This window comes from Brachyistius frenatus, unplaced genomic scaffold, assembly GCF_029030835.1.
Source record: "Brachyistius frenatus isolate BFR_SWC_R1_liver_20210118 unplaced genomic scaffold, ASM2903083v1 Contig_5, whole genome shotgun sequence".
Taxonomy (NCBI): Eukaryota; Metazoa; Chordata; class Actinopteri; family Embiotocidae; genus Brachyistius; species Brachyistius frenatus.
In genome coordinates this window covers 7,680,405-7,706,870 of record NW_027210604.1, presented here as the reverse complement: position 1 = coordinate 7,706,870, position 26,466 = coordinate 7,680,405, and the positions used below count along the sequence as shown (strand labels likewise).

Sequence of the window (26,466 nt, the reverse complement as noted above, 5' to 3'; positions counted from 1 at the left end):
TCAATGCTGTAGGCAAATATTGCCCATCTGGCACTGCTTCAGAAACGAGTGTGTGCAGCGCATACTGCACTCCAGTCTCCTTCCCGTGGACAGATAAAAGCCCACATGTTGGAGAGTTACAGTAAGTGCTTTAAACAATTGATTTTAATGGAGAGGAGATGAAGAGAGGTGACCAGTGATGAGGCAGAAACTTACCAGAGAGTGTTTCTTTCTGGAGGACAGGTCCAGAGTGGTATCGTACAAACTCTCAACAAAGTTCCGTAAACATGGCACGTTCACCTCATTCTTCACAGTCTGGGGGACGACGGATAATGCAGAAGTTACCTCCATACATGTTTTCTTTAGCAGAATATTTTCACATGATTCTCAACACTTACATATTGTGCAGACATACTGAACAACAGTAAGACAGACAGACTTTTTATTTGAAAAGGAAACAATAATCTGACTCCGGCTTGATCTGTATTTGTGTTGCTGTGAGCGGTAAGAGGAAATGGACTTACAGCAGCTACAGGTACAAGTATTTCCACAAAGAGTCCAGCTAATGAATGCTTAATGTCTTTATCCTTCACTTCCAAGAAATACTGTGCACACTCCTGCGGACAGAAAGAGAGAGAGGGTCAGAGACCAGTGACAGAAACAACATACAATACACCTGTGCATGTAAGGTCACCAGTTAATGTCCCTTTTTGAGGGAAGTAATATTCTCATTACTGCAACTGCCATAAAAGGGGCAATAAACCAAGCATTTAACCCTTGATTGCTTCAATGGAAGTTAAGTGGATTGCTCTATAATAGCACTAAACAGCTTCCAGACCCGACTGTATACAGAGAAAGAGTACGTCTGTCCTGAGATTCCTAAGCCAGAAATAATGTTCCTTTATGTTGGCATGTAAATAACAGGGAAGGTAGCAAATGATTTCAGCTCAGTCTACCTGCATAAACTGGAAGGAAGCTTCAAAGTCCTCCACCGGGTACATTTTGATGCGGAAAAACTTGAGTCCCATGATGAGGCTGATGGTGGACTGGATGACGTACGGGCTCTGCTCCTTCTGTCTCAGCTCCTTGAGCTCAGAGATGAACTTCTTCCTCACTCCTGGGAACCTGCCGAGGAAATGGTGACCAGATGTGAACAGTTGCTCTGAGTTTTAGTAAATGCTTTCTTTTCTAGGTCTCAGCTGAGTGGCGTTACGGTTAGTAGAAATTACTACAACAAAGCAGCAAGATTGTTCTTAGCCGTTTTTATTGGCTAATATCGTGAGCGCTGACTCCTCTATGTGCCTTCTTTTTTTGCTTGTGCACACGAGGGTGTTTATGTGAGTTTATGTGTGTACTTACCATCCAAATACATTTGACCAAAAGTGCTGTGCAGACCTATATTTAGAAAGGCATCTGGAGGGGTGATGTGGAGGGAATATGCATGCGTGTGCTTTTTGCACACACTTCTGTATGTTTCACATGGGTTACCACAGCAGTAAAGACAATTATCAGCCTTGTGTTTAGTGCTGAGTGTTTAAATAAGATACATAAACACTGTGATCCATAAAACAGGCTGGAAAAACATGCAGATAATACCAAGAAAAAAATATATGCTTGTTTATGAGTGTGTGTACTCAGCGTTTTCATAGCCGTGTGTGTAAATAATGCTCGAAAAAAACAACAACATTGAAAGGGGAGTTAGAACTCAACTAAGAAGCTTAATCCAGTGGAAAACCCATCATTTGCTAAACTAGATCTCAAAGTATTGTCTTTGATCCATTACTTGATGACTGTGTCAAATGATGTGTCTGTGTCTGTGTGTGTGTGTGTGTGTGTGTGTGTGTGTGTGTGTGTGTGTGTGTGTGTGTGTGTGTGTGTGTGTGTGTGTGTGTGTGTGTGTGTGTGTGTGTGTGTGTGCAGGCAGTTACTGAGCTGCCTTCTGAACCCCCACATCACAGTAATAATCTCCCAGAAAATGGGAACAACGTTCATCTCTCATCACACTCAACATTACACAGTTGGAGGACCATAATCTAGTGTCATTATCCTCATGCACGCCCACACACACACACACACACACACACACACACACACACACACACACACACACACACACACACACACACACACACACACACACACACACACACACACACACACACACACACACACACACACACACGTATTTACCAACACCCAAACACACACACACACAGACTAGTAGAACGCAGGGAATGACGGTCATTACCACATTGCTTTTCTCACTTGTACTGAAGTGGGATAGAGAGCATTTGTAATTTCCGTTTCCACTGAAAATGGGGTCAAAGGGAGGACAGGTAGCTACTGTAACTACACATGAAATATTCCACCCTGACAAATAAACCCAGGGCTGCAACATGACCTGGATTATAATTCAAACAAAAGACAAGAATGATTTTATTCTAAAATGTTAAAAACAACACATTTATTTTATTTTACAAAGAGTGTGTTTTTATTGCGATGTCTATGCGAGTTGATGGACATTTATTCGCATTGGATCTTAAATATTATGGTATGATTGGGAAGTGTAGAACTGAACTGAACTGAACCACTCAATCTCAAGCCAGTAATTATTTAAACAAGCCACACTATTTACTCAATGACAAAAGATACAGATAACACACAAACACGCATATGAATAAACATTCATTTGCACAATAAGCAGAAGTCTACAGTACCTGGACTGAGCTACAACTCCCACTACTTCAGCGTAGAGGTCAGCCACGATGTGCATGTTGCCTGTGTTTGGCCCCAGATACCTGAAAAGGGCACAAACATCAGCATCAATCTCAACTATGAATAGTGCTGTGCAGAACTGTGACAAAAACACACATTTCTCAAGTCGTGTAAAATCTAAACTGTGCTTCATGCACTTTGAGTATAAAGTTCTTACCCTTCCTTGTATTTGAAGTGCTTAAAGGCCAGGTTTATAACTTCTTGGATGAGTCCATCCAACAGAGGATGAAGGGGGATCTGGAATGAATATTTGCAGATTATTTAAGCTATTTGTTGCTATTCTGCTCACAGTCTGGGCCGGTTGATGTACATCACATTTTCTTGGAACCATGAATACTGCAGATTCGGAATAAGCATGGTTACAGTTGCACATGAGTTAGGTTGGAAATACACCATTGGATACCTGATGTCAAGCGAGATATTAAATCACATTAAATTGGTTCCTGTACTTATTTCAACCCTTTCACAGTATTTTGCTATCATCTGTATAGTGCGTTGTGGAAGTTAAAGAGTACTTTGCCACAATAACTTTGTATCTAGTGACTGCAACACTGTTTGAGAACAGAATTTTCTCTTTGAGGAGACATACAGCAAAGTACCAAATGAAATGATCACTCTGTAAAATGAGCCTCACCTGCTTCAAAACTTCTATGAGCACGAGAGAAAACATGAAGTCTATTGCCAGATCTCTCCGCTCCAATAAGTAGTCCTTCTGTTGCTCATCACTGGGACACACAGACAGAAAGAGAGAAACAGACAGGCATTGATTGGCACATTCCCTTTAACAGTGTTGACCCTGTATGAGGGCCTCGGTGCACCTTCCTGTTCTTGCTCGGGTACTTGGCCCGCTCTTGTCACATGAATATCTGCTTTTATTAAATTTCTGTTAATCAATTAATTGTAGGCACCATCAGTAATTGTGCATTCGCAGTGTTCAGTTTGTTTTAGATTTGGAAACAAGCTCTTCAATTCTTTATTAGTTGTAGCAGTTGCGCCAAAGGTTTTCACTAATAGTAAAATTTTAGTTTTTCTGCTGTTTGGGAGGAAGGGTTGTATGGTTATATGTAAATGTAGTAAGTCTATGTAGTTTGTTTAACTGTTTGTAGCTCATTTACAAAGGCTTCCTTACATTATTGAGAAAGAGAGACAATTATGAATGTTAACACTGAGCCGCCACCACCACCCTACTTATGCTCATCTTAATTCAGTGCCACTATGTAACTCTTTCACCACAAATTGAACATGTATCGTGATGTACATGAAAAAAACTGACCGCTTTGACTAGGAAAAACTAAATTGAATATTTCATAGGCATGCTGTGAAGAGGTCCTGTCTGTTTTATGTGTAAAAGGTATTACATGTGTGGGCGACACAAATCTATTCCAACTTCTAGAGTAGGTGCAAAAAACAGCTGCGTGGGCAGTTTGTGTTCACACTTTTTGGACTTGGTGTTTGCCCGGGGACGATATTCATGGGACTCGTCCTCCAGGCCGTTTTGCCTCTTGTACCAGTCGAACAAAGTCTTCAGGATGGACGGCAGGCAGTACTCTGCTAGAGAACTCATACTGCTGATCAGCTGCACAGAAAGAAGGAAGAAGAGCAGGAAAGAGAGAGAGGACACAGTGAGAGGTAAGTCCCAGTCACAGAATAAGCCAATGTTACAGCTAGATTTGGATGAAAAAGGGAAAAAGGGGTCAGGAAATATTGGTGATGATATGTCAATGCAGGGTACACGCACCTGGTCGAACTGTGGATCCTCTCCTCTCTGCAGAGATTTGTTAAGTGGCTTCTCCTGCAAGATAAAAACAGACAGAAAGGAAACAGTTTATTATGACACTTTGGGACAGGAAACTGAATGTCAGTGCATCGTCTGAATTGGCAGAACCTAACCTGTATAGTAAAGCCATGTTTATGCTTAAGGAAAATGAAAAGGTGGTCATTGTGTCCAAAACAGAAACATATCTCTCAAAGCTATGTGATTTCATTAGTTCTTAAACTATGAATGCCATAAACATACAAAATCACTGCGATAAAGGCAAAATTTCTTCACCCCACTACATATTATGTATTGTGGTCAGACATTCGGATTTATTCAGAGAGCTAAATAAGCTCTGATCAGCTTCTAACCCCAGAGAAGAAGTTCACTTTGTCAAGGAGCTACAGGCTTCATGGTTCGGTTACAGAACATCACACATATTAGGTTACTCCTGCAGGCTGACAAAAATGCAAGCGTGTGAATTCTATATCTCTGTATTGCAAACCATTCATCTGTTTAAATCATCAATGTGTATGTGCTTTTTAGATTATTAATTACAAAGAAAAGTATAGGATTTGATTGTTGGTAAATAACTTGCAAAGAGGTTATAATGTGTCTCACTGTAAGACACAAACTCAAATGCAAGTTCCCAAGGTAATAACCGTCACCTTTCATGTTTGCTAACATGTAAAAATGGGTCTTCAAATTTAGGACTACACAGTTTTTCAAACGTTAGCATCGAAAAGGAAAAAGACCTCGGTTCAGATATTGCACTTGATCCTTCAGTGTAGGGCCTGCATATTTCACTCAGGTTTGCGTGGGTTTCCAGCTCAAATAAAATACCTTTATTGTAAAAAAATTGTTAAGCCTGTTTAAGTTTAAGTTTAATTACATTATAAATAAGGTGAATGCTCAAAATTGCACATTGCAGACGTTACTTTCTCTCCTCAAATAGGTTAAGTCATCATACACTGTCATGAAAAGTCACTTTGAATAACACAATCAGATAAAATGTCCAAAGCGTACGTCTAAATGATGTTGAACTTCTTGAGGGACATGGGATATTAAATAGGGGGAAAAAATATATAAAAAATTAATGCAAAGTCACTCACCAGAGGCTCGGCCATGATGATGCGAATCTTGCGTTCGGAGAGCAAGGTGAAGTTGGCAAACAAGCTTCTTAGGACGAACTCGCCCGGCTTGCTCTCCGGGTCCACGTTGACAGGCGCCATGACGACAGGACCCTTCCTCTCTCCCAAGGTACCACTGACTGGCGGGAGGGGCGGCTTCAGTCCCACTGGAGAGGCTGATGAGAGATAAGATGGGTGGGTTAGTCAAAAGCAGTGCTTTTCAAAGTCAGACACTGTGGGCACAACCTCAAGCTAAATGTACACTATTGTAGCCCCTCAACACCCCCATATTTGTATACGTATGTATACCTTTGTTACTTTTAATTGGAAAATATGAAATGCTTTAAGTTTTGGAAGTACAGTTTCAGAAATCTTTTTGGGGTCTGTTACAACGAGGCTGTAGCTCAGTCGGTAGAGTGGGGTTGCACACTAATCGGAAGGTTGGTGGTTCGATCCCAGCTCCTCCTGTCCACATGCCTGAGTGTCCTTGAGCAAGACACTGAACCATAAAATTTTTTTTAAAAATTGCTCCCGATGGTGTACAATCGGTGTGTTGTAAGTCGCTTTGGGTAAAAACGTCAGCTAAATGTCATGAAATGACTTCAGCATTAATTCTTTATTTGTTTTTATTTTTGGCAAACAGGAACCATTAAAAGTATGCGGAACTATGCATTAGTAGTTCCTGTATGAAAAGTTCCCCAGGATATCAGCTATCACTGGATTACTTGATGCTTATTATGAAAGCATGATGAATCTCTGTGCTGGACTCATGAGGAACGAGGAGGTGGATTTACTGTATGGATGTTTATACACGACGGACATCAGAGACGATCTCCTTGGAAAGCGCAAGTCACATTCAGTCTAAAAATATGGATACGATGTGTGTGTGCTGACAGAGATACGAGTCAGAGAAGTATTACAACTTCCGACTAATCTAATCTCCCAAGGTCCTCCTTGCGCTGTGGTGTAGCACCTGAGCCGCGGACCCCGGTGCTCTCTGCAGGTGATATCTTAATAAACCTCATACTTTGATAAGCAAACTGAATTCATCCATGCCAGATTCCTTTTATTTGACTATTTCCTCAAAGTTAATTCTCCTCAACCATGACTAAATTATGTTGCCCGAGTCTGACAGGGAACACTCTCTAGGCACACAGATGGACACACAGACACACTAGTTTTCATTTCCCCCGTCTGATTGCATCATCAGAGTCACCGGGCACTGTTACACAGACAGAAAAAGATAGAAGGGACGAGGGAGAGACACAACGTGGGGGGCCTTTCCTGTCATGCATCTCAGATTATTGGCATGACCTTAAAATAGAACAAACTTATCACTCTAAGAGACAGCACATTTCCACTACAATAGCGACTATGCACTGCAACAGCTTAAGGAAGACTCGGTGTATGACGACTATTGTCACTGATGATGAAATGTAGGTCAGCTAGTAAAGTTTACCAAAAAAAAAAACAACAAAAAAACACACACCTACACACACACAACTTGTATTCGCCAACAAAAGAGGCGTGTGTGACTGGAGGCAATTTGCATGATTAATTCCCAGATGAGAAAACAAAGTAAGTAAAAATTTTTTTTTAAAAACGGGTATTTAAAAAAAAAAAAAAATCAGAAGAATGATTCACCGCAGCGTTTCCCAGACGTGTCTCGTGTGTGCGTGTTAACAACAATGTCAGGTCTAACTGACCTTTCATGACTACATATGACCCGACCTCACTTGAGAGGTGAGCTGTAACTACTAATTCCCAGACAGGACAGGCTCCTAAGCATCACACACAGCAATCTATTTGTGTGAAACCTGAGCGCTGACATGATGCAAACATGCGTGCCCAACCCTGTACGCTTACCAAGGCCCTTGATGAAGCTGATGACACTAGCCCTGCTCCATTTAGTTGGCACTTCCATGGTGCAGACAGCCAGACAGAGAGACACAGGCACAGTGGGTAAAATGGGAAGAAACAGTGGGACTGAGGAGGAGTGGGACCTCACAGGGTGTAAAATACAGCTCCCATGATTTTCAAATAAAAGTAATTCCTTGCAAGAGATTAGCGTCTTTATTATCCAACTACTTCACCATGTCAGAGACATCAGGCAGTAATGTCAGGCTTCGGCACGAGGCCGGCTTAACCAAAGCTAAAAGTGTGAAGCTCCATCCTTCACAAAATGACAGACAGGTAAAGCAAAAGACAAGTGAGTGCCTGGGGCGAGAAAGAAAACGGTCACGACAGCAGCATTACAGCTGTATCCCACATCCAATCCAAATGAAACAGGAAGATCTGCTGTATCCACAGACAGGAAGAGCCATAGCCAGGGTGAAGCTGCCCAAGTGAAGACGACTTGACACCTCAGAGTTGACAGACTTGCAATCACAGAGGAAAAGATGGTGCGAAAGTGTCCCTTAAAAAATAACAGAGGAGACGGCAACTTGTTCCGCCATGAGTGAACTCTACCAGCAGGGATTGAGAGATATTCCACTGTCCTGCTCCAGCAGAAGTTTGGGTAGATCAGATGCTGCACGGGGCCCCATGCTTGAGAGCTATACGAGCCTACAGGCCAACTATCAGTTTCTACTTCAGCTGATTCTCCTCCTCCTCCTCCGACCTGCCGACACTTCTCTGCGCAACAGCTCCCATGACCTTGGAATCCTTGAAGCCCAATGGATAGAAGAACTGAAATTAAGCGCTTCTTTGAATGTGGTTCTGTGGCTGTCTTTAAGTTGTCAGTAGCAGTTAAGTAAAGTCTGCTCCTTGAGGAGATTTGACCAGAAGAGTTGGGTTGGAATTTCAACACTGCTCCGAGAGAGGGCCGAGGGGAGGAGGGAGGCGCTATATATAGACCACTGGCGGTCACTCTCTTACATACCCACCACTCCCACTGACCCCTACTCAAACACAAGTGCACACACAAACACAAACACACTCGCAGAAACACACGCGCACGATCACATATATCAGGGTAATGTGATTAAACTACAAAGCAAATGGCACTAATTTGATTCAGTGAATACAAAGTTGACTCTAAACAGATATTATCCAGTCCAGTTTCTTAGTGGCATGAATGTAAAGTGTGTGTGTGTGTGTGTGTGTGTGTGTGTGTGTGTGTGTGTGTGTGTGTGTGTGTGTGTGTGTGTGTGTGTGTGTGTGTGTGTGTGTGTGTGTGTGTGTGTGTGTGTGTGTGTGTGTGTACACACATTAACATGTGCTCGCACCTTGTGCATTTCAGTGGAGAGAAGAGATTAGAGTAGGAAGACGTACTCGTGTCCAATAAAGCTGTTTATATAAGGCACCAGAGCACTTTCTTGGGACCCTTAAAAGAGACACTTGCATGACTCAGCGTTTTAAGAGATGATTCAGCAGAAATCTGTCATGTCCAGTCAATAAAAGTCTACTTTGGTTTAATCACATTATAGCCTTAAACATGTATTTAAATCTACAGTGTAAGCAGGACTGAGACAACATCGTAAAAAAAAATAAAAAAAAAAAAGGAAAATATGTCCAGGAGGGGACGGAAATGGCAAAAAGACAGAAGAGAATGAAGCAGAGTTAGACAGAGATGGGGGGCTGCAAAAAAAGTAGATGGGAGGGGGGGAAAATTGGCAACTGTTCTGATAACTGAATCACTGTTCTTGAGTAAACAATGACATTAATGGAAAGTTACCTGATTCCAGCTGCTTTAATGTGTGAATTTGATGCTTTTCTTGGACATACTGACACAATTTCTTTGGGTTTTGGACGGTTGGCTGGACACAACAAGACATTTCAGGGTACCGACTTGAAATGTGGGACATTTTTTTTGTATTACTTCCTGACATTTTAGAGACAAAACAATGAATAAATCTGAAAAATATTTGTCATATTGATAGATAAAAAGAAAAGGTAGAGACTTCACATTTAGATACATTTACCTTCATCTATCACATCATGTCACATGAGCAGACAAGCAAATATGAAGTAATGAATCACTGCTGACATGCACTGAGACAGAGTGATGGCACATGTACACAAAGCATCTAGAACGCAGCTACCAAGTCCTCATACAGAGGCTGAAATTAAGGCTAAGGCATTAACTTGCGTTGTGTTCCAACTAGTTTTCTTGTGTTGGAAAAAGATAAATCAATCCTGTGCATGCTTGTGCAGTTTGTTGTCGGTGTTTAAGTCACGTGGATTGCAATGACTCACTTCTAAAGGCACAGACGATTACCTCAAACACACACCGACTGCCATCGACGAGACCGAGCGGAACCAAACCTGTATGTTTTCGGAGGCGGCTAACAGACCATCATCGTATGTGATGAATGTATTCTGGCATTTTCATTACATTACTACTGGTTATATTGTAACTGACTGATTGTGATTGTCAGCTAGTTATGAAAGCTTCAGGTAGCTGAAAATTGTTAAAAAAATAAAAATAAAAAAAAAAGTGAGTTCCTCAACATTTCAAAATAAAGCCATCCTGTACTCATGTGCAACAAACATTTTAGAAGCAAGTTTTTGGAGCATCAGAAAGTTATAATAACTTAGAATAAGCTGGCAGGTTAAAATTATCGGGTTTTAACCATCAATGAAAACAAATTTATTTTTTATTTTTGAATAAACATTGTAATAATAAAAGTCCAAAATTATGTGACTATCCATAGTTTTTAGTCAAATATCTGACCACCACCCTCCCCCCCACCGATATCACAGCATATAAGCCCTCCAGAAACCAGAGAAAATCCTGGTGTGTGTGTTGATATAGGCCTGGAGACAATTATTTCAAAAAGGTTGGCATGAGATGGAATGAGTTCAGCCTGATGAGGTCAGCTATTTATCTGGTGATTTCACTTGATAAGTAACTTGCGCTTGAAAAACAAACCTGTCTTGGACTTAAAAAGCCTGTTTCTTGGCTTTCAAGCCTTCTGGCTGCCTTCATTATCATGACCTTGGAGTCCTTTAGCTGACACAAGCTGGATTTAAAAAAAAAAAAAAAAGGAAACACACAGTATCCCTTCTTTGTCCCAGTGATTTTTTGATTACATCATAAGTGGCTGAGGGGGGGAACCATCAACACGGCCCATGAAATTCCTCACACCAACATAACCCATGCTGACAGTAACCTTCAAAACACAGCTTAATATATGAGCTCCACGCAGCTGCTCTGCTGACCACATGCACACAGCAATACATTTGAAAGAAATTGAATGCCTCCTCTTGTAAAATTGCCCACACAAATATGCACGCATACACCAAATGAACGCTGGCGCAAGGAGAGTTCAGTCAATGTATGAAAACCACCGCAGCACAACAGCCACCGAGCCTCCTGGCTGATATCTGCACGCTCTACGTCAACATGAAAACAACTCATTTAACAGTGACGGTAACGTACAGGCTGCATGGGGATGAGTCCCAGTGGGGCAATAAGACAGCACTGCTTTCTGCTTACTGTCATGTCTCAGATTCATGAACCCACTGCTGAAAGTGGGGGTAAGTACAGTATGTCCAGTTGAGGACAGGCGGGGGAAGATGCTGCTGGGGATTCATCCCAGACTGTCTCAGCGTGACACACAGCAGCTTTACCTTCTGTTTGGTAAACACTGGCCGAGAAACTGACGAACAGATTTGAGTCCTTAGGAGTGCAAACACATAAGGAAGGGTTGCCAGAATGCTAAACATACAGCTTTAGCTTGTTTATAGACACAACTACTTCTTGTACCACAAAGTCAAAGACTGACTTCTTCTTTTGCTGAGTAATGTGCTTTATAATTAATATTAAAAAAAAAACGGCTGAGGAGCCAGATTTGCCCTCAGTCCCTGATGCAGTTACCTCTTGTTCAACTACTTCTATTATTTCATTACGTAATATTGCTAAATATTGACAGTGTGGATCAGTCTGTGCCTGTTTTTCAGTTTCCTGCACTCCAAACGCACACAAACAGACACACGCAAAAAGCGTAGTCTGTACACTGCAGGATCTGTTGATGACGAGTCGGTCTGCTATGAGGGTGCACCGAATCGCGCATTTGTTTGGCATAGCAGCAGCAGCAGCAACAACAACAACAACTGAGATGTGTTAGCTGTACTCACTGCCTCCTAAGGACTTGAGCAGGGACTTGATGCTGATGTCAAAGAAGCCTGAATCCTGCTGGCTGGTCGCCATGGCTGCGGAGGCTATATCGCCACGGTGACAGACAGCAGAGGGGGGACAGGACGGCAGGATGAGGTGTTGCGGACAGCGCAAGTGAGAGAAAGAGGCGAGCGCTCCGAGAGGGAAAGGCAGAGAGGAGAGGTAGAGAAGGATGCTGGTGGGCAGCGAGCGATGCGGATGTTGCGGCTGTCTGCTGCTGATTCTGTGTGTTTGTTTGTGTGCGTGCACAAGAGAGAGAGAGAGTGTGTGTGTGTGTGTGTGTGTGTGTGTGTGTGTGTGTGTGTGTGTGTGTGTGTGTGTGTGTGTGTGTGTGTGTGTCAGATAAAAAGAGAAAGAGAGCGGCAGTCAGCTTTGTCTGAGCTCTGTGTCGCTATCTTGCTGGCTAACACCCCCCAACCCCTCTCTGTTTTGCTCTCTCAGGACAGTGATACACAGATGTTGGTAGACGCAAGCAGCCAATCCCCTTGGTGGAAAGACACAGTGAGCGAGAGCGAGGGAGAGAGAAAGGGAAGCAGAGAGTGAGAGAGAGAGAGAGAGAGAGAGAGAGAGAGAGAGAGAGAGAGGAGAGAGAGAGAGAGAGAGAGAGAGAGAGAGAGAGAGAGAGAGAGAGAGAGAGAGAGAGAGAGAGAGAGAGAGAGAGATAGTGCTGCAGATAGGGGGGGGGGGGGGGGGGGGTCGCAGAAAATAAAGGGAGGTAAGATGGGAAGGATAAAACTGCTGAGTGAGGGACAATGGACTGAGGAAGTGATACCGGGTAATTAAGATGGAACCGACTACCAACAATAATATAATGTTTCCCGATCGCTGTTGTCCAGTTCTCTTTCTCATTGTGCTGAGTGAGCACGCTGTAAGCCCGCCCCGACCAATGAGAGCAGAGAAAGGCGGTGACAGCCAGGCTGCACCAACAAACAGCCCGGACAACTGGTCAGCAGCATCACTCCATTGATTCTACATATAAATGGTGAGAATGTGTGACGTCTATTTGTGTGATTTTTAGACACAGTCACACAAAACTATGGATTACAAGAGACAAAAATATTTTGAGAAACATTTTGCTTTTGTTTTTAAGTTTTCTAATTGTATGTGCATCTTTTAGAGCACATTTTGTATAATTTATTCTAGGAACAAAATAGTTAAGTTCTGTAATTTACATACTAAATGGAAAAACAGTATCCTATGCAGATCAATACACAGTCATTTGCCAATATAGTCGAAACGAATGCATTATTACATAACCTCTTTACTGGTTTAGCATCCCATCTGGTATTTAATTTGTTCTTCCCTCCATAAGTGTCTATATAGGCCAACGCCAACATTTGCCTACAAGCACTTCACTTGCAGCTGATAATAACCCCCCCACACACACACACACACCCTCCTGCTTTAGTTAATTCCCTGACAGATTATTTTTTAAAGAGCTTGAGCATAGTTTTTGACAATCAGACAAACTGGGAGAAAATAAATTCTCTCATTTCCTTGGCGACCCTCCCAAATTTCTGTCCGAGCAGAAAGGTACGGGCGATGACGCTACGGTCGAGTGAATGAGACTGGAAGCGCAAGTGGATAATTAGGGTCATCATGTAATTCCCTGGATGAATTGCGGAAGTGCCACGGGACATGTAGACGGTCAAGGGAGGGAGTGGAGAGAGAACCAGAGTGAGGGAAAGAGCAGGAAGAGCATAAGATACAATATCATGCAAAGCTGCAGCTCGGAGGAGAGCGACCGAGGACAGGATGGCCTGGTTCACATTAACAGACAATTACAGTCTAATCTCAAAGGAGGAGAAACATAAGAGAGAGCCACTGCAAGCCTATTCCTGTCTGCAACTTCTGCTTACTTTGTTACAGTCCTGGGCCAAACACTATCAGCAAATCACAAGTTCTGCTTTTGTTTGACTTCATTCAGCCAATCAAGTCGACAATCACAGATTATAAAATCCTTTTCCGAACGTTCCCCTGAGACTGTATACGTTGCACAGATTGTCCTCGCTGGTGCAAAATGCACCTTAGCTCAAAAGATGATAAGTAAATAATATTTGGTTGAAGTTTGGTCTGTGATCCGTGTGTTGGCCATTCTTCTTAATGTGTGTGAAAATGTCAAGGATCAAAAGGTCACACGTGCCAGCTGTGAGACCGCAGGAGGTTTTAGTTGTTGTGATGGGCAACCTAAACAGGTAAGACCAACATTTCTCGAAAGCAAAGACAAGAGAGAAGATATCCAAATACAGATGCAGTTTGTCTCTTTGGCAAATGATCCGCTTTGCAGGAAGTAAACGAGATGCTCCGTCTGTGAAGGGAGAGCAGCTGTTCGGTGGGACAGAGAAAAGCGCGAATGTTAAGTGTTTGCTGGAGCGCGACTCGCGTCCAAGATATGAAAACCCATTCACATTCATGACCTCAATGAGAATAGAGGCGTTTTCAGCTTTCAAGTAAAAATCATGAACATAAAAACACACACACACACACACACACACACACACACACACCCTCATGGAGCTCCTGGGATTCCACACATTCTGGGCAGGGGCCTGGACATGCCAGCTGTTGGAATGTGACTCCTCTGCACACACAGGCAAACACTCATTCACCCACACATATACTGTATTCCTACATGCACACAGTCAATGAAGAAGTCTTAATTGCCTCATGATCCATTTCCACATTCAAGACAAATGTCGAAAATGGCGCTCGTCGTGGTTTTGTAAAGCTCAGTGTGACGTCATCAGTGACCAGCTGTCCAAAAACCTACAAATAGCCAAATTATAGTCGTAAATCCTCACGTTGGAGAAGCTGGAGCTGGAAATGTTGAGTTTTTTTTTTTTTTTTTTTGCTGGCAGTGGACTTTATCAACAAATCATCACATTAAGTCGGGCAAAATCCTCCAGAGTTTGGGATCATTTAGACCGGGCAAAGGAAAACCCCGAGAGGGCGACATGCAAACTCTGTTTGCAAGCGTGTGCTTATCATTCAACAACAACAAACATGACCTCTCATCTCCAACATGTGAGCAGCCTGATGTTAACCACACAGCATGGACGCTGTACATTCCGACTTTGTATTTGTCCGTGATGCTGAAGTGTTAACGATGCAATATTTCTTCTCAGCTCTGAACTCAACTCGTTTTCTGATGCCTCTAAAGCTATATTCAAATTAAATGAATAACATAAACGTGCAACGACTAGTTGATTCTTGGCTTAAACGTGTGGCAGCTATACGACTGGGAGAAGGAAGCGCTACGTAACGGTGCATCTGTTCAACAAAACACCGGGACTGAACGAGTGCCACTCGTTTGGTCATCTGACATGAGCTCGTGGGTGTTAACCGGTCCATCATAACACAGCAGATGAGCACGCACGCACACACACACACACACACACACACACACACACACACACACACACACACACACACACACACACACACACACACACACACACACACACACACACACACACACACACACACACACACACACACACACACACACTCATAAAAACGATGAGCAAATAAATAGCTACACACGAGCATGGAGGGACTGTTTGAGTTGGAGGGCTCACACAGTAGTGTCTCCTTGACACAGCTGGCTTGATCAAATAGATAACGTGTGTGAAGAATGTGTGTGTGTCAGTGGTTTCCATGCCAGGCATACCTGTGTCCCACACATCAAAGCCTCAGTCATGTACATTATCACAGCGGAGGAGCCCCGTAGTCTTCAATTTCATGGCATTTTCTCGTGTCGAAAATTTGACCTTTATAGTCTTTGCACTCGTTTATTGAGAAGTCGCTGTTCATTTTTCCTGAGAGACGTGTTTGTGCAGGTGGTACTTTGTTCGACAGGCGCTACCTCACTCCAGATTTCCCCTTTCACTCTTCACTGAACGCCCCGCTTCTCTCTCTCTCCCCTTTTGAAGTTCAGCTAAATCCCACAGAAAAATGTATAGTCAGAGACAAAATGACTCTCGCACCTTTCTGCTCGAATATGCCATTAACTTCAAATTACATTCTCCTGATATTTCCTTTCGCACCCCTCTGACATGATCCTTTTAAAGTTGATTGTAAAGGCGCACTTAGCCTTGAACTCTTTAGTGTTTCCTTACTACCCCTTCCTTTCTATTGTTGGATTTAACAACTGTGACTTTTTTTGTTTAATGCCACCTTTTGATTTTGACCTGGCTGTGATTTTCCAAGAATAAACAGAATCCCTGGATCTGCTTGTCCCTTTAGATATCAAATGATACTTATTTTTAACAGAAACAAGGAGGGAGGGTAAGTCACAAAGATTAACATATCATCCTGCAATTAAAATGTTACAAGTTCAGGGATAGAGGGGCCATCATTTTCAACTGAAATGTGTGCCAATAGTGTTATAATTGGGAAATACAAAGAAAACTGGAGTACTAACTGAAAATACAGGCAATATAATGCAATTCAATGGTACCTGCTAACATGCTAAGTTTACCAACGGCAAACCCTACCTGGTAAAATGTAGTACATATATAAAATCTATTGAATTTAACCATACTGCCAGTTCTATCACACTTTGACTGACTAAAGTCTTGGCGTTCTCGCCCAGCTGGAAGTGTTTGGACTTGAAATTCCCAGAAGTTTAGGGAAGCTGAGAAAAAACAAGTGATTTGGGCAAAGAAAAAAAAGGAAAAAAAAACAATACCATGCTTGGATTTGAGGCCAGAACCACATAGATATGTCTTTTACCCTCTATGTAGGATGAGGATTAGTGGATAATTGTGTGCTGTTGACTTGAAGCACAGAAGGTATTACTTTTCACAGGGTCTACAAAAGCCACAACAAAGACACTTGTCAAGTTCTCAGGTCACAGCAAAGAAGAAAGATGTTGCCGCATACATGGAGAGACAGAGAGGTCTAAACAGGTAGTAAGAGATCTCAAACTGAAATCCCAGACTGGATAAAAGCCAGCACACCCACATTCCAGTAGAGTTGAGGATCATAATTTCAGCTTGATGTTCAACCAGACTTTTGATTTTCAGCTGAATGTTCTGTCCTTGTTTACTCTGGTTGTGTTGACTGTAATATTGAGTGTGAAATACAAAACATAAAAGTTCCAGATCTGGTCTCCAACCTACCTCCAATGATCCTCGTCCTCTTTCTAGACTTAGACTGGATCTTTGTGAACCTTCCCATGAAGTCACTGGGTTCAAACATGTCCAATGGCAGAGAGGCGATACGCTCCAGAACTATCCCATCCTGGCCTTGACTCTGGTTCTCCAGAACCTGGTCCTGACTTTGGTTCAGAGATTGGCCATCAGAAGCAGTGCTTTCAACCCCGAGGCTGGCAGTGCTTCCAAAGTCTTCCAGAGACATGGCTCCACAGTCAATTGTCAAAATTTGGCCTCCTCAGAGCTTTCAGGAAGAACCTACATAATGGTTCAACAGTAAACTTAGCAGAAAAAAAAACTGGTTAAAAAGTGAGCCTTGGTTCACACTTTAAAAAAACACAAATTTTTAAATAGGCTCTTTAGGCAGTTCTTAAATCCATGTTTTCAAATCTTCCGACTCCTTTTTGTCCACGTTTGGGTATCCAATTTCCTCTCAGTGTTTCTTCTCTTTATGTTGAGTTCATTCAATCCAGAGACAGTGAGCTCATTGCTTTGTTGTTACAGATACACAGATCTCCTGAGAGTGCAGCTTCTTCCCTCCCGAGTCCCTTTCTCACTCTCTTGTGAGAAGATAAAAAAAAAAAAATTAAAAAAAAAAAAAAAGAACAATCTCTGTCTTCTTTTGCTTAGGAAATTTTATTTTGTGTAAAAGTTCGACTGTCTTCCCTTTGCGTGCGCTACTGTTGCTCTCACCTGGTCTTTGGTTCTCTCTCGCTCTCAGTCCTGAGTCTCTGAGGCACAGCTGTGTTTCTTTGCTCTCAGGTGGGGAACAAGGGAGGGATCCAATTCCAGGAACGCAGCTTGATTGGGTGGTTTGGGAAGTTTGGGTGGTTCTTTTCTCCCCCTCTTGCTCTCACTGTCTTCTTTTTCTCTCTCTTTTTCCAACTCCCCACCTCCCTTCACAACAGGCTGTTTGTTAATCAGGAAATTACTTCTTTCTTGTGTCCTCTCATCGAACACCTGTTTGTTTCCTTCCTTGTGCTTCATCCTTTTTTTGTCTTGTGTAGTAGTAAGGCACAAGAGAAAAGCATGCTTGTGTTGGATTCAGACAACCAATCCGTGGCGTGTGGGTGTGAGTAAGAGTCACAGTCCCTGTACTCACTGGTCGAGGCTGTTTAGCCAGTTACTGTAACCTCAATGTGTTAATGGTGTAGGATTACTGAAGGCAGACACACCCATTTACAGAGGGGGGGGGGAACTAAGCCAAACACAAACAGGAAGAATCCTGAACATGGGGACAGACAACAACTATTGTTGTGTAAGACAGCTATTACTCTTGATTAGTAGATGCGTTACAAAGATAAATGTGAGGGACTATTGTTAAACAGTTGGAAATCTGACCCCACGGCTAGACAAATATACTCATCGGTCTCGGGAGCTGGTTTAAGACTAGAATTACCGCCTTCGGGTTCTTTGCTTCAGTCAACCAATCAAGTTGCAGTTTACCTCCATGTTTGTTCACATTCATACATCATATGTAATGAAGACTTTAAAGGAATTTGGCCAATAAAGCTGATTCTAATAGAAAACAAAGTTGCAGCCTTGACACTAGACAATGCGTCCAATACGGATGCTGCTGCAAAGAAGCTACAAACTCTAAAAAACATTGATAATTCACACATCTTTAAGACAACAGCAGACATTTTTTTTTACAAAACACTATGATGTCAAAGGGAAGTTGAGTTTAAGTTTTAACCTTTTGGATAGAAAATATCATCACTTCATTATTTTATTATTTATTAGACACGTGTGTCTCAAATCAGTTCATCCTTGAGTCCCAGTGAACGTTTGTGCCAGATTTTGAGGAACTTTCTCAAGACATCTGATTCGTGAGAATGGGACGGACGGCCATACAACCTGCAAACATAATAAAAACGGAGACACAACTGTACAGAAATGTCAATGTCATGATGTGAGGGTGAAATCACTCTTGATGGCAAAAACATCCTGGATCTATCCTGAAAAGGGACCAGGAATTAACCAAGGATTCCAACGCAAATTACCCCCGGTCTCCTTATCAAGAACAAAAACAAATCTTACAGGAAGTACAATGTGTTTTGGTTGAGCCCTAATGACATGTGGTCCTGTGGTGCTGTATTCAGGCAATCTTAACTATCAATACTAAAAGTCTTCCATAAAACTTTGAAAGCAATTTTGCTAAACATAAAATTGCAGAAATCCTTTTTACTTTTTACAGAACACAAAATCCCTTTCATAGACAAGAAGGACAACAAAGTGGAATAATTCCTCAGGCTGAATATTTTTCAATAATTGTCAATCTTTTGATTATTTTTTTTATTATTATTCCTTCTTTGGTTCTCTCAAAATCACTTTTGTGCCTCTTCTGTTGCACTCTCTCTAACTAGACAGAGTTGTTAGTATCTCTGAGGCGATACCTGCCCTCAGGTGACGGCCTGCTGTTTATGCTACTATTGTCATGACATCAGCTTCATTGAGTGCCTCACTGCCGAGCTGGTGTGTGTAGGTGTGAGAGTAACCTTCACATCCTCTCTGAGTGTTTACGTTCTGATCTCTTGACTGTCCTCAACCTGTCAGGGCTACTGACACTTCAGAGGCAAAGAAAAAGATGTTAAAGCATACACTGTATATCAAATTGGATGTAGCCTCCAGGTCAGAAAAGTGAGGCCACTACAGAAATGCCTTGCACTGCAATAATCACCGACGGCGCTGTGTAGTTCTGATCCATTTTCTACTGTAAGAAAGAAGACAGTACGTGGAACATGAAAAGAGGACATTTCTGGTTCTGCTGCATTATATTTAACACATTTTTAACTGTCCATCGTTTTAACAATGTTAAATAGCAGCCTAATCAACTGCCTTCAAAAAACAAATGAAAACACTTGGCAAGGTGATTTGGTATTTTGACTTTCTTCTGAAGTAGTTTCACTGGGATGAAATAAATATCACTAAACTCAAAGAATCACGTGACAAACATTCAACATAAAAGTTGTTATGACTTCATACTATTGCAGATAATCGCACCAATTTTTCTCTAAATTACAGAAAGGAACCATTTAAAGTAATATATTTAAATGGACATTTTGAGCTGTCTGTTTCATTTCCTTTAAATGTGTTTCAGACTCAACATCCGGCAAGGAAATAGTTAAAGGTGGCAAACAAGTACACGGAGGCACAGTGCCAAAGTCAGTTAGAAAGGCGTGCCATCCCCTAGAGGAGCACAACAGCCAAGTATTAAGACAGACTCATTCACTCTTACAGATAAACAGGAGATTGTTTTTGTCCCTTCGTTAAGTGACAACTCTGGCAAACCATCAAAGAACACACGCAGATTAACTAATCATTTTCAGGAATGCGTACAGGCAAAGAAATAGGAAGGAGCTGGGGAAGCCATAGGTCAGACCCAAGACGGTGACAATAACAAATGTACAAAAATATTCAACAATTATTTTCAAAATTCGTTTTGTTTACTGAACCTCCAGCACATCTTCATCTACAAGTTTCAGACGTCATTGTATTGGACATATTCTGACTGTCTTTGGTTCCACAGTGGCTGATGGATGACAATGAGCCCTACTTCTCTGACAGGTTTGTCGCTCTCTTGTTTGCTTGACCTGATTAGTCAGTAGTGTTTATGCTCAGCAGCTCAAACACAGCCAATCTCACTCTTCAGATACACAGAACAACCCTGTCTATTCTTTCCTTTGAGTTCCTTTTCACCCTGTAATACGCATTAGTCTATTGGTTGTTTTCACACAAGTTCAAAGTAGACTGTGGATGACATTCAAATATGCTTCTTAATTTGCATAAATAAAACATTGGCAGTCTAGTACGTCACCTGAAATAAATAGTTTTACCTATTCAAATATCCACCAATTATCCTTTCAAGTTCATTCTTATTCCTCAAACCTCATCGCTGAGCAGAAGTATTTCTTTTTTTATATATATATACATATCATCTTGACTTTATGAGTTACGAAGCACGTATTGCACATAAATCAGCCTGAACGTGAACCATGACCTAAGCGCCACCATTTACCCCACTGCACAGACAGCTTTGGTTTGCTGGGATGACCGAAACACACACAAACACACATACACACACACAAACCGCAGGGTCACAGCCTATTTTTAGCCTGAAAAGCTGAGTAAACAGCAACAATGTCTGAACTATGGTTCATCTCCAACCTCAACATCCCTTCAGTTATTAATGTCTTTCTTTATTCCCCAGTTTATTTAGTTCTTAAATAAACACTCGTCACTATAGTGCTTGTTTTTATCTTTCTCTAATGTCCCAACATACATAATTATGTCGCTGCTGGTGGAGATATGTGTGGTGCCATCCAGTCTCACATAGTGCACAGTCTGAAATGTAAAACTATTTCCTTTCTTACGCAGAAATTCTTTTGGTCAACGGAACCACGAGGAATGTGCCATGATCACTTTTTGACAATTTTATAACCATTAACAAATGTACTTTGCTTCTTCCTTTCCTCATTACATCTTTTCTACTTTGACATCTATGGACTTTGCAGATATAAAGGAGTTGTTGCCCAGCATTTGTTTGTGTTTTAATTAATCAATGCAGTATTAATTTGATAATGATAGCAGTTAGCAACCCTTTGGTTAAAATATGGCTGGTACAGCTCCGGGGTTGTTTTTACTTTCTTTTTTTTTTTTTTTTTTTTTTTGCTTCGTCTTGTTTGTGTTTCTTATCTGACTCCAACTTTGACTCAGAAGCAACTTCACACCATGAACCACTTCACCTCTGATTATCATCCCTCCACTTATCATTTAGACTGAACCGTCTGAGACCTCTGCTACAAAGGAAAACCTATTATTTCTCCTGTCACTCAAATATGTTGTCATGTTACCAGTTGCCCAAACCACCCCAGATGCTCAGGAACCCGGTCTAACAGGAGAAATGAGGGGATAAACAAGTTTACTTTTGGCTTATGCACTGAAGCAAGATGTCAGTTCAGGGGTTCACTGGGATGAAGGATAAAATGAATGAGTAGTGCCTTGCCACAGGAAACCAGTCTCTTTGTAACAAACAATGCAGCTTTGCATTTCAAGAATATTTGTTCCCAGTTGAGATTTATTTTGAGAACATAATGATCACTACATTGGGACATCTTTGTGGCTTTGTTGATTAAAGCACGTACAAAGTATCGATGCTCAAGCAGCCTTTTATTCAGCATCCTTAAGTCAGACATTATTATTGATGCTTATAATATTAAAAAATTTATTTGTTTTTTTCAGTTTTGGAAGAAGAGCTCAGATCTTTAATTTAAGTACATAAGTTATTTATGAGAGTACTGCATTTAAAATTGTATCCAAGGAAAAATACATCGATCAAGAAGGTAAAAGTACCCGTGATGCAGTAAGATAAATGTAGTGAAGAGAACAGAAAATGGTAATACTCCAGTAAAAGAGAAATAGCTCAATATTGTAGTAAAGTAGTTCAATTTCTGACATTTGTTTTGAGGTATTATACTGTATCCATCGGTGCATTCCTAAGACTGGTTTTAACAGGCACAGTGACTGATATGCATGTTTATTATAACTGCATGTTATAACTGGCATTACATAGCTAAATAAAAGTAAAACTTTCCCTTTTCTTTCACCTTTCTTTGCAGTGATTTTTTTTATTATTATTAATTAAAACACTCCTGTTCACATGTTACTAAGCTCAGATCTTTACTTCTGGTAAAAGTATTGATGCCATGGAGTAGAAATGTGCTGCTATAAGTAAAACAGCTGCATTCCATCTAAAGCTGTGAGATTATCATAAAAGCAGCACAGGCCTGATTATAGACTCACTTGGAGTAAAAAAAAAAAAAAAAAAAAAAGAAGCCCAAGAATGGAGCAGTACAAGGTATTATGAAAATATAATCTACCGTTGAAATTTCCATTGAAATTGGCTCAAGTTTATCTATTTACAGGAGAAATATACACCAAATTGTTGTACATCTGCAGCGCTTACCAGCCATGGCAGCAGTTTAACAGGCTAATATCCTTCACCTTAGTTTTTCTTCTCATTACATCATCATCAAGCTCACACAGCGGCTCTACAATGGTGCCCTCTTGAGCCCATCACAGAAATAATAATACTGTTTATGGGGTTACTCTACAAGAGCTACAAATGAAACAATTAGTCTATTAATCGATTAAATTAATTTAATTAAAATAATCAGCAACTATTCTGATAATTAATTAATCATTTTAAGTCTTTCTTATGGTCAAATTCTCTGATTGCAGCTTTATAAATGAGAATATTTTTCCGCTTCCTTTAATTCTTTCTGATAATAAACTGAAAATATTTTGGTTGGGGAAAAACAAGACATTTTGAGCTGCACCTTAGGCTTTGGGAATATTTTCACAAATTTCTGACATTTAAAAAAAAACAACTAACTATAGACACTATAGATTAAATGAGAAAATAATTGACAGATTAATCGATAATGAAAATAATTGATTTGCAGCCATAATTAAAACCGTGAATTGTATAAATCGGCCGAACAAATATATATCATCACGTTCTTTAATTCATGCACAAATTTTAGCCCTGGAAGTGTACATGCAAACACACAGTAGACTGCCCATCGGCCTTTCCATACATGCGTATATAGATTTGTGTCATGTAACATTATCCCTGGGGTCTCTAATGTGCAAACTAATGCCTCACAACAGCCTCAGAGCTCATTCAAATCTAACAGGAGTAAAACTACATTCCCAATTATCTAAAGTCTTTAAACAAACACACAAGACAAATTCATTTGCAACTTAAAGTCTACATCGTCATGTCAACATGCAGGTCAAACAGGATCATGTAAAGAAAAAGACTACCCTGCTATACTATCCAGTTCACACAACATTCAGGAGAAGAGCACATCCACAAAATGAGCGCTCATCTCCAACACAGCAGTACCTGAGACACAGTCAGACAGGGAGTGTGATGGTTAGGAATGTGTGTGTGTGTGTGTGTGTGTGTGTGTGTGTGTGTGTGTGTGTGTGTGTGTGTGTGTGTGTGTGTGTGTGTGTGTGTGTGTGTGTGTGTGTCTTGGCACCGATGTCTCCTGCTGTAGATGTGTGAACTTGTGTGTATCTGGCAGAAACACCGGGTTATGCAAGCCAGTGGGAGTGAGGTGCTGAGTGGTATCTATGGAAACGGTGATAGCGGGGAAAGACAGATAGTTCACGAGCTGACTAAAAGGTTCACCAGTCAGGGGTGTGGAAGGTCAAACAGCCTCTGCTGCTTTCACAGGTGCAGATGAAGCTCGGTAACAATTTGAACAGATAACTAACTAACCAGTGACCTGCACATGTCACACAAACCATATCACACGCCAACAAGACATAGGAGACCACGCAACAACTGCGCCCGCATGTTTCGTGTCACTCTACTGTCAAGTAGCCACTAAAGAGAAAATTCCATAAATATATATTATGACATATTGTAGTGGGCATGTCATTCCTGTTATAGAGCGATAGATCATTTATTTGTTGCCCGGATTTAAGAGGAACTGGTTTCCTCCCACTGACTCACAGACGATTTAAATTGAGAATGGATGAGTGCTGCTGTTCGGTCATACTTTGAAACTAATAGCGACATCATACTCTGGAATTATGTATAGTAGATTCAGCTCTCTCTCACCCAGGTTGGAAGATGTCAAACAATGTGGTTAAACAAGCCGCTGGACTGGAGCCGTTTCACTATTCACTAGAGATCAGAACTAAAGATTTGCTCTTTAGTTCTGATCTCTAGTGTGCAGGTTTACATATGTGTGGGATTTAAGAGCCTGTCTACAAACAGACGGTCTGTTTAAACTCACTCAGACAAAAAACAGCTTCAAGGGTCAAAAAGGATGAACATGGTTTAAACAGGCTCTGTAAAACTGGAAGAACTCTTAATGCTTTTTATTTGAAATGTATCTGTTGAAAAACTGCACATACCATCACATGCATGGTGGCAGATAGAAAAGTCTTTTTTGTTTTTGTTCTGTAACAACATGAAAAAGTACTGATTATCCAGTTGATGTTCATTTTTTTTTTATTGTATTTTTACAAATAATATCTCCTTTAATATGTTTCTTAAATGTTTTTTTCTTTTAATCCTGTCCAGATGATTCTGAAAAAGTATAAAATGAAGTGAATTTTTGCCCCCATTTGAGTGGAGTGTTGTACATGCTGTAAATGATGCAAAACTAAAGCAGCTATGGCGGCCCAGTGTTTCCCCCCAGTGCATTACACTACACCTCCACATATTTAAGAGCATACGTGTGATTAGTAAGGCATATTACATCTAAACCAGTAGAAAATCTCAAATTATCTATTTTAGATGAATTCCTTTCTACCTTAAATCAGTCTGTGGCAACTGGTTCTTGCAGGAAATGCTGTGAGCCCGTATCTAGCTCATTAAATATAATGGCAGTATATTTGAAAATGAAGTCAATTTAGGCTCATAAAGAGGAGAGAGAGATATTTCACAATCCCTAGAAAGGATTTGTAAATTGGGAACAAAAATGAAGGAGTCAGGTGGGGGAAACATGTGAGAAGCACAGCTCTGTGACACACATGACAAGCTGTCTGTGTGTGTTACTTGTAGCGTTAAGTCCAGACACAGAACAATGGAGTTAACTGGGTCGCAGTTGCCGACTGGCTGTGCTAAACAGCTGGAGAGATGAAGAGGGAGGATGATTGAGTCATGAAGAGGGCGGAGAGGGGAGGGGAGGGTTAGCAATAAGGAGGAGTGGGCCTAAAATACAAGCATGAAAGGACCCGACTGGGAGCAATGATCCCCCCCACCCCCCAAAAAAAAAAAAAAAAAAAAAACCCTACAAATTAAATGTCCAACATGTTTACTATAGTTTGAAGCTATTCACTGCAACAAAATGTCAACACAATGAAAAACATATAGAAATCAATATGTGTGATACCATTTAGCCAGACGACAAGGAATAAAGGAGCCTACAATGGTGCTGGTGCCTGCTATCGGGCTGTATTTGAGTGCTTGTAAATAATACATGCTCAAAAACTGCCTTTCTCTCACAAAACGTTCAAGCTGACTCCTGGACATCTCAGCTGCAGAAGAATAAAGTGCACGCCACCGGGCCATAACCAATACACCCATTTCACAACTGGATGTTTAAATCCACAGACCACGACCAGTTCAGTCTTTGCAATAGAAAAACAACGGCGAGAGGTGCAAAAGGCTGATACACGGTGCCGGACAGGAGCTTGCGAGAGCTCCTCTTACTCTACGAGACGGGTACTACATTTTTTTTTTTATCAGTGCCGTCCAAAACGTGTCCACTGGCGGACTTAGCACTTGGTGACCCTGCTATTTCAACCAGTGTAAGCTACCTAGCTGGAAGCTAACATGCAGTGCAGCACATTATCTCCCACCGCCATCATTAAGTGTGTGTTTACAACCATCAACGTAAAGACCGGTGCTCCCGCCGACCTGCCTCGCAAAGCAACTTGGCATCGGACGCTTGCAAAGGAGTGCTGCCCGGGAAACGAAGAAGAGTGTTTATGGTTGGGTTGTTTTCTTGTTTTGTTTTTTTC

The 26,466-nt window shown here is 41.3% G+C and overlaps 1 protein-coding gene across 6 annotated transcripts in view; it reads right to left on the bottom strand.

Moving 5' to 3' along the window:
- fryb (furry homolog b (Drosophila)) overlaps window positions 1-26,466 on the bottom strand; it is a 56,152-nt gene that overhangs the window by 29,357 nt on the left and 329 nt on the right. The window contains exons 1-10 of one of the 6 annotated variants that reach the window (XM_069720455.1): window positions 16,885-17,122; window positions 5,623-5,816; window positions 4,493-4,546; window positions 4,191-4,330; window positions 3,389-3,479; window positions 2,912-2,991; window positions 2,697-2,777; window positions 936-1,104; window positions 504-596; window positions 196-294 (exon numbers count right to left, since the gene is read on the bottom strand). In XM_069720455.1, coding sequence (XP_069576556.1) covers window positions 196-294; window positions 504-596; window positions 936-1,104; window positions 2,697-2,777; window positions 2,912-2,991; window positions 3,389-3,479; window positions 4,191-4,330; window positions 4,493-4,546; window positions 5,623-5,816; window positions 16,885-17,122 — 1,239 coding nt within the window. Of the gene's footprint in view, window positions 1-195; window positions 295-503; window positions 597-935; window positions 1,105-2,696; window positions 2,778-2,911; window positions 2,992-3,388; window positions 3,480-4,190; window positions 4,331-4,492; window positions 4,547-5,622; window positions 5,817-7,506; window positions 8,420-11,721; window positions 12,089-16,884; window positions 17,123-26,466 lie in introns of those variants that run through there. The other 5 variants (XM_069720480.1, XM_069720463.1, XM_069720496.1 and 2 more) reach the window with 5 other exon arrangements.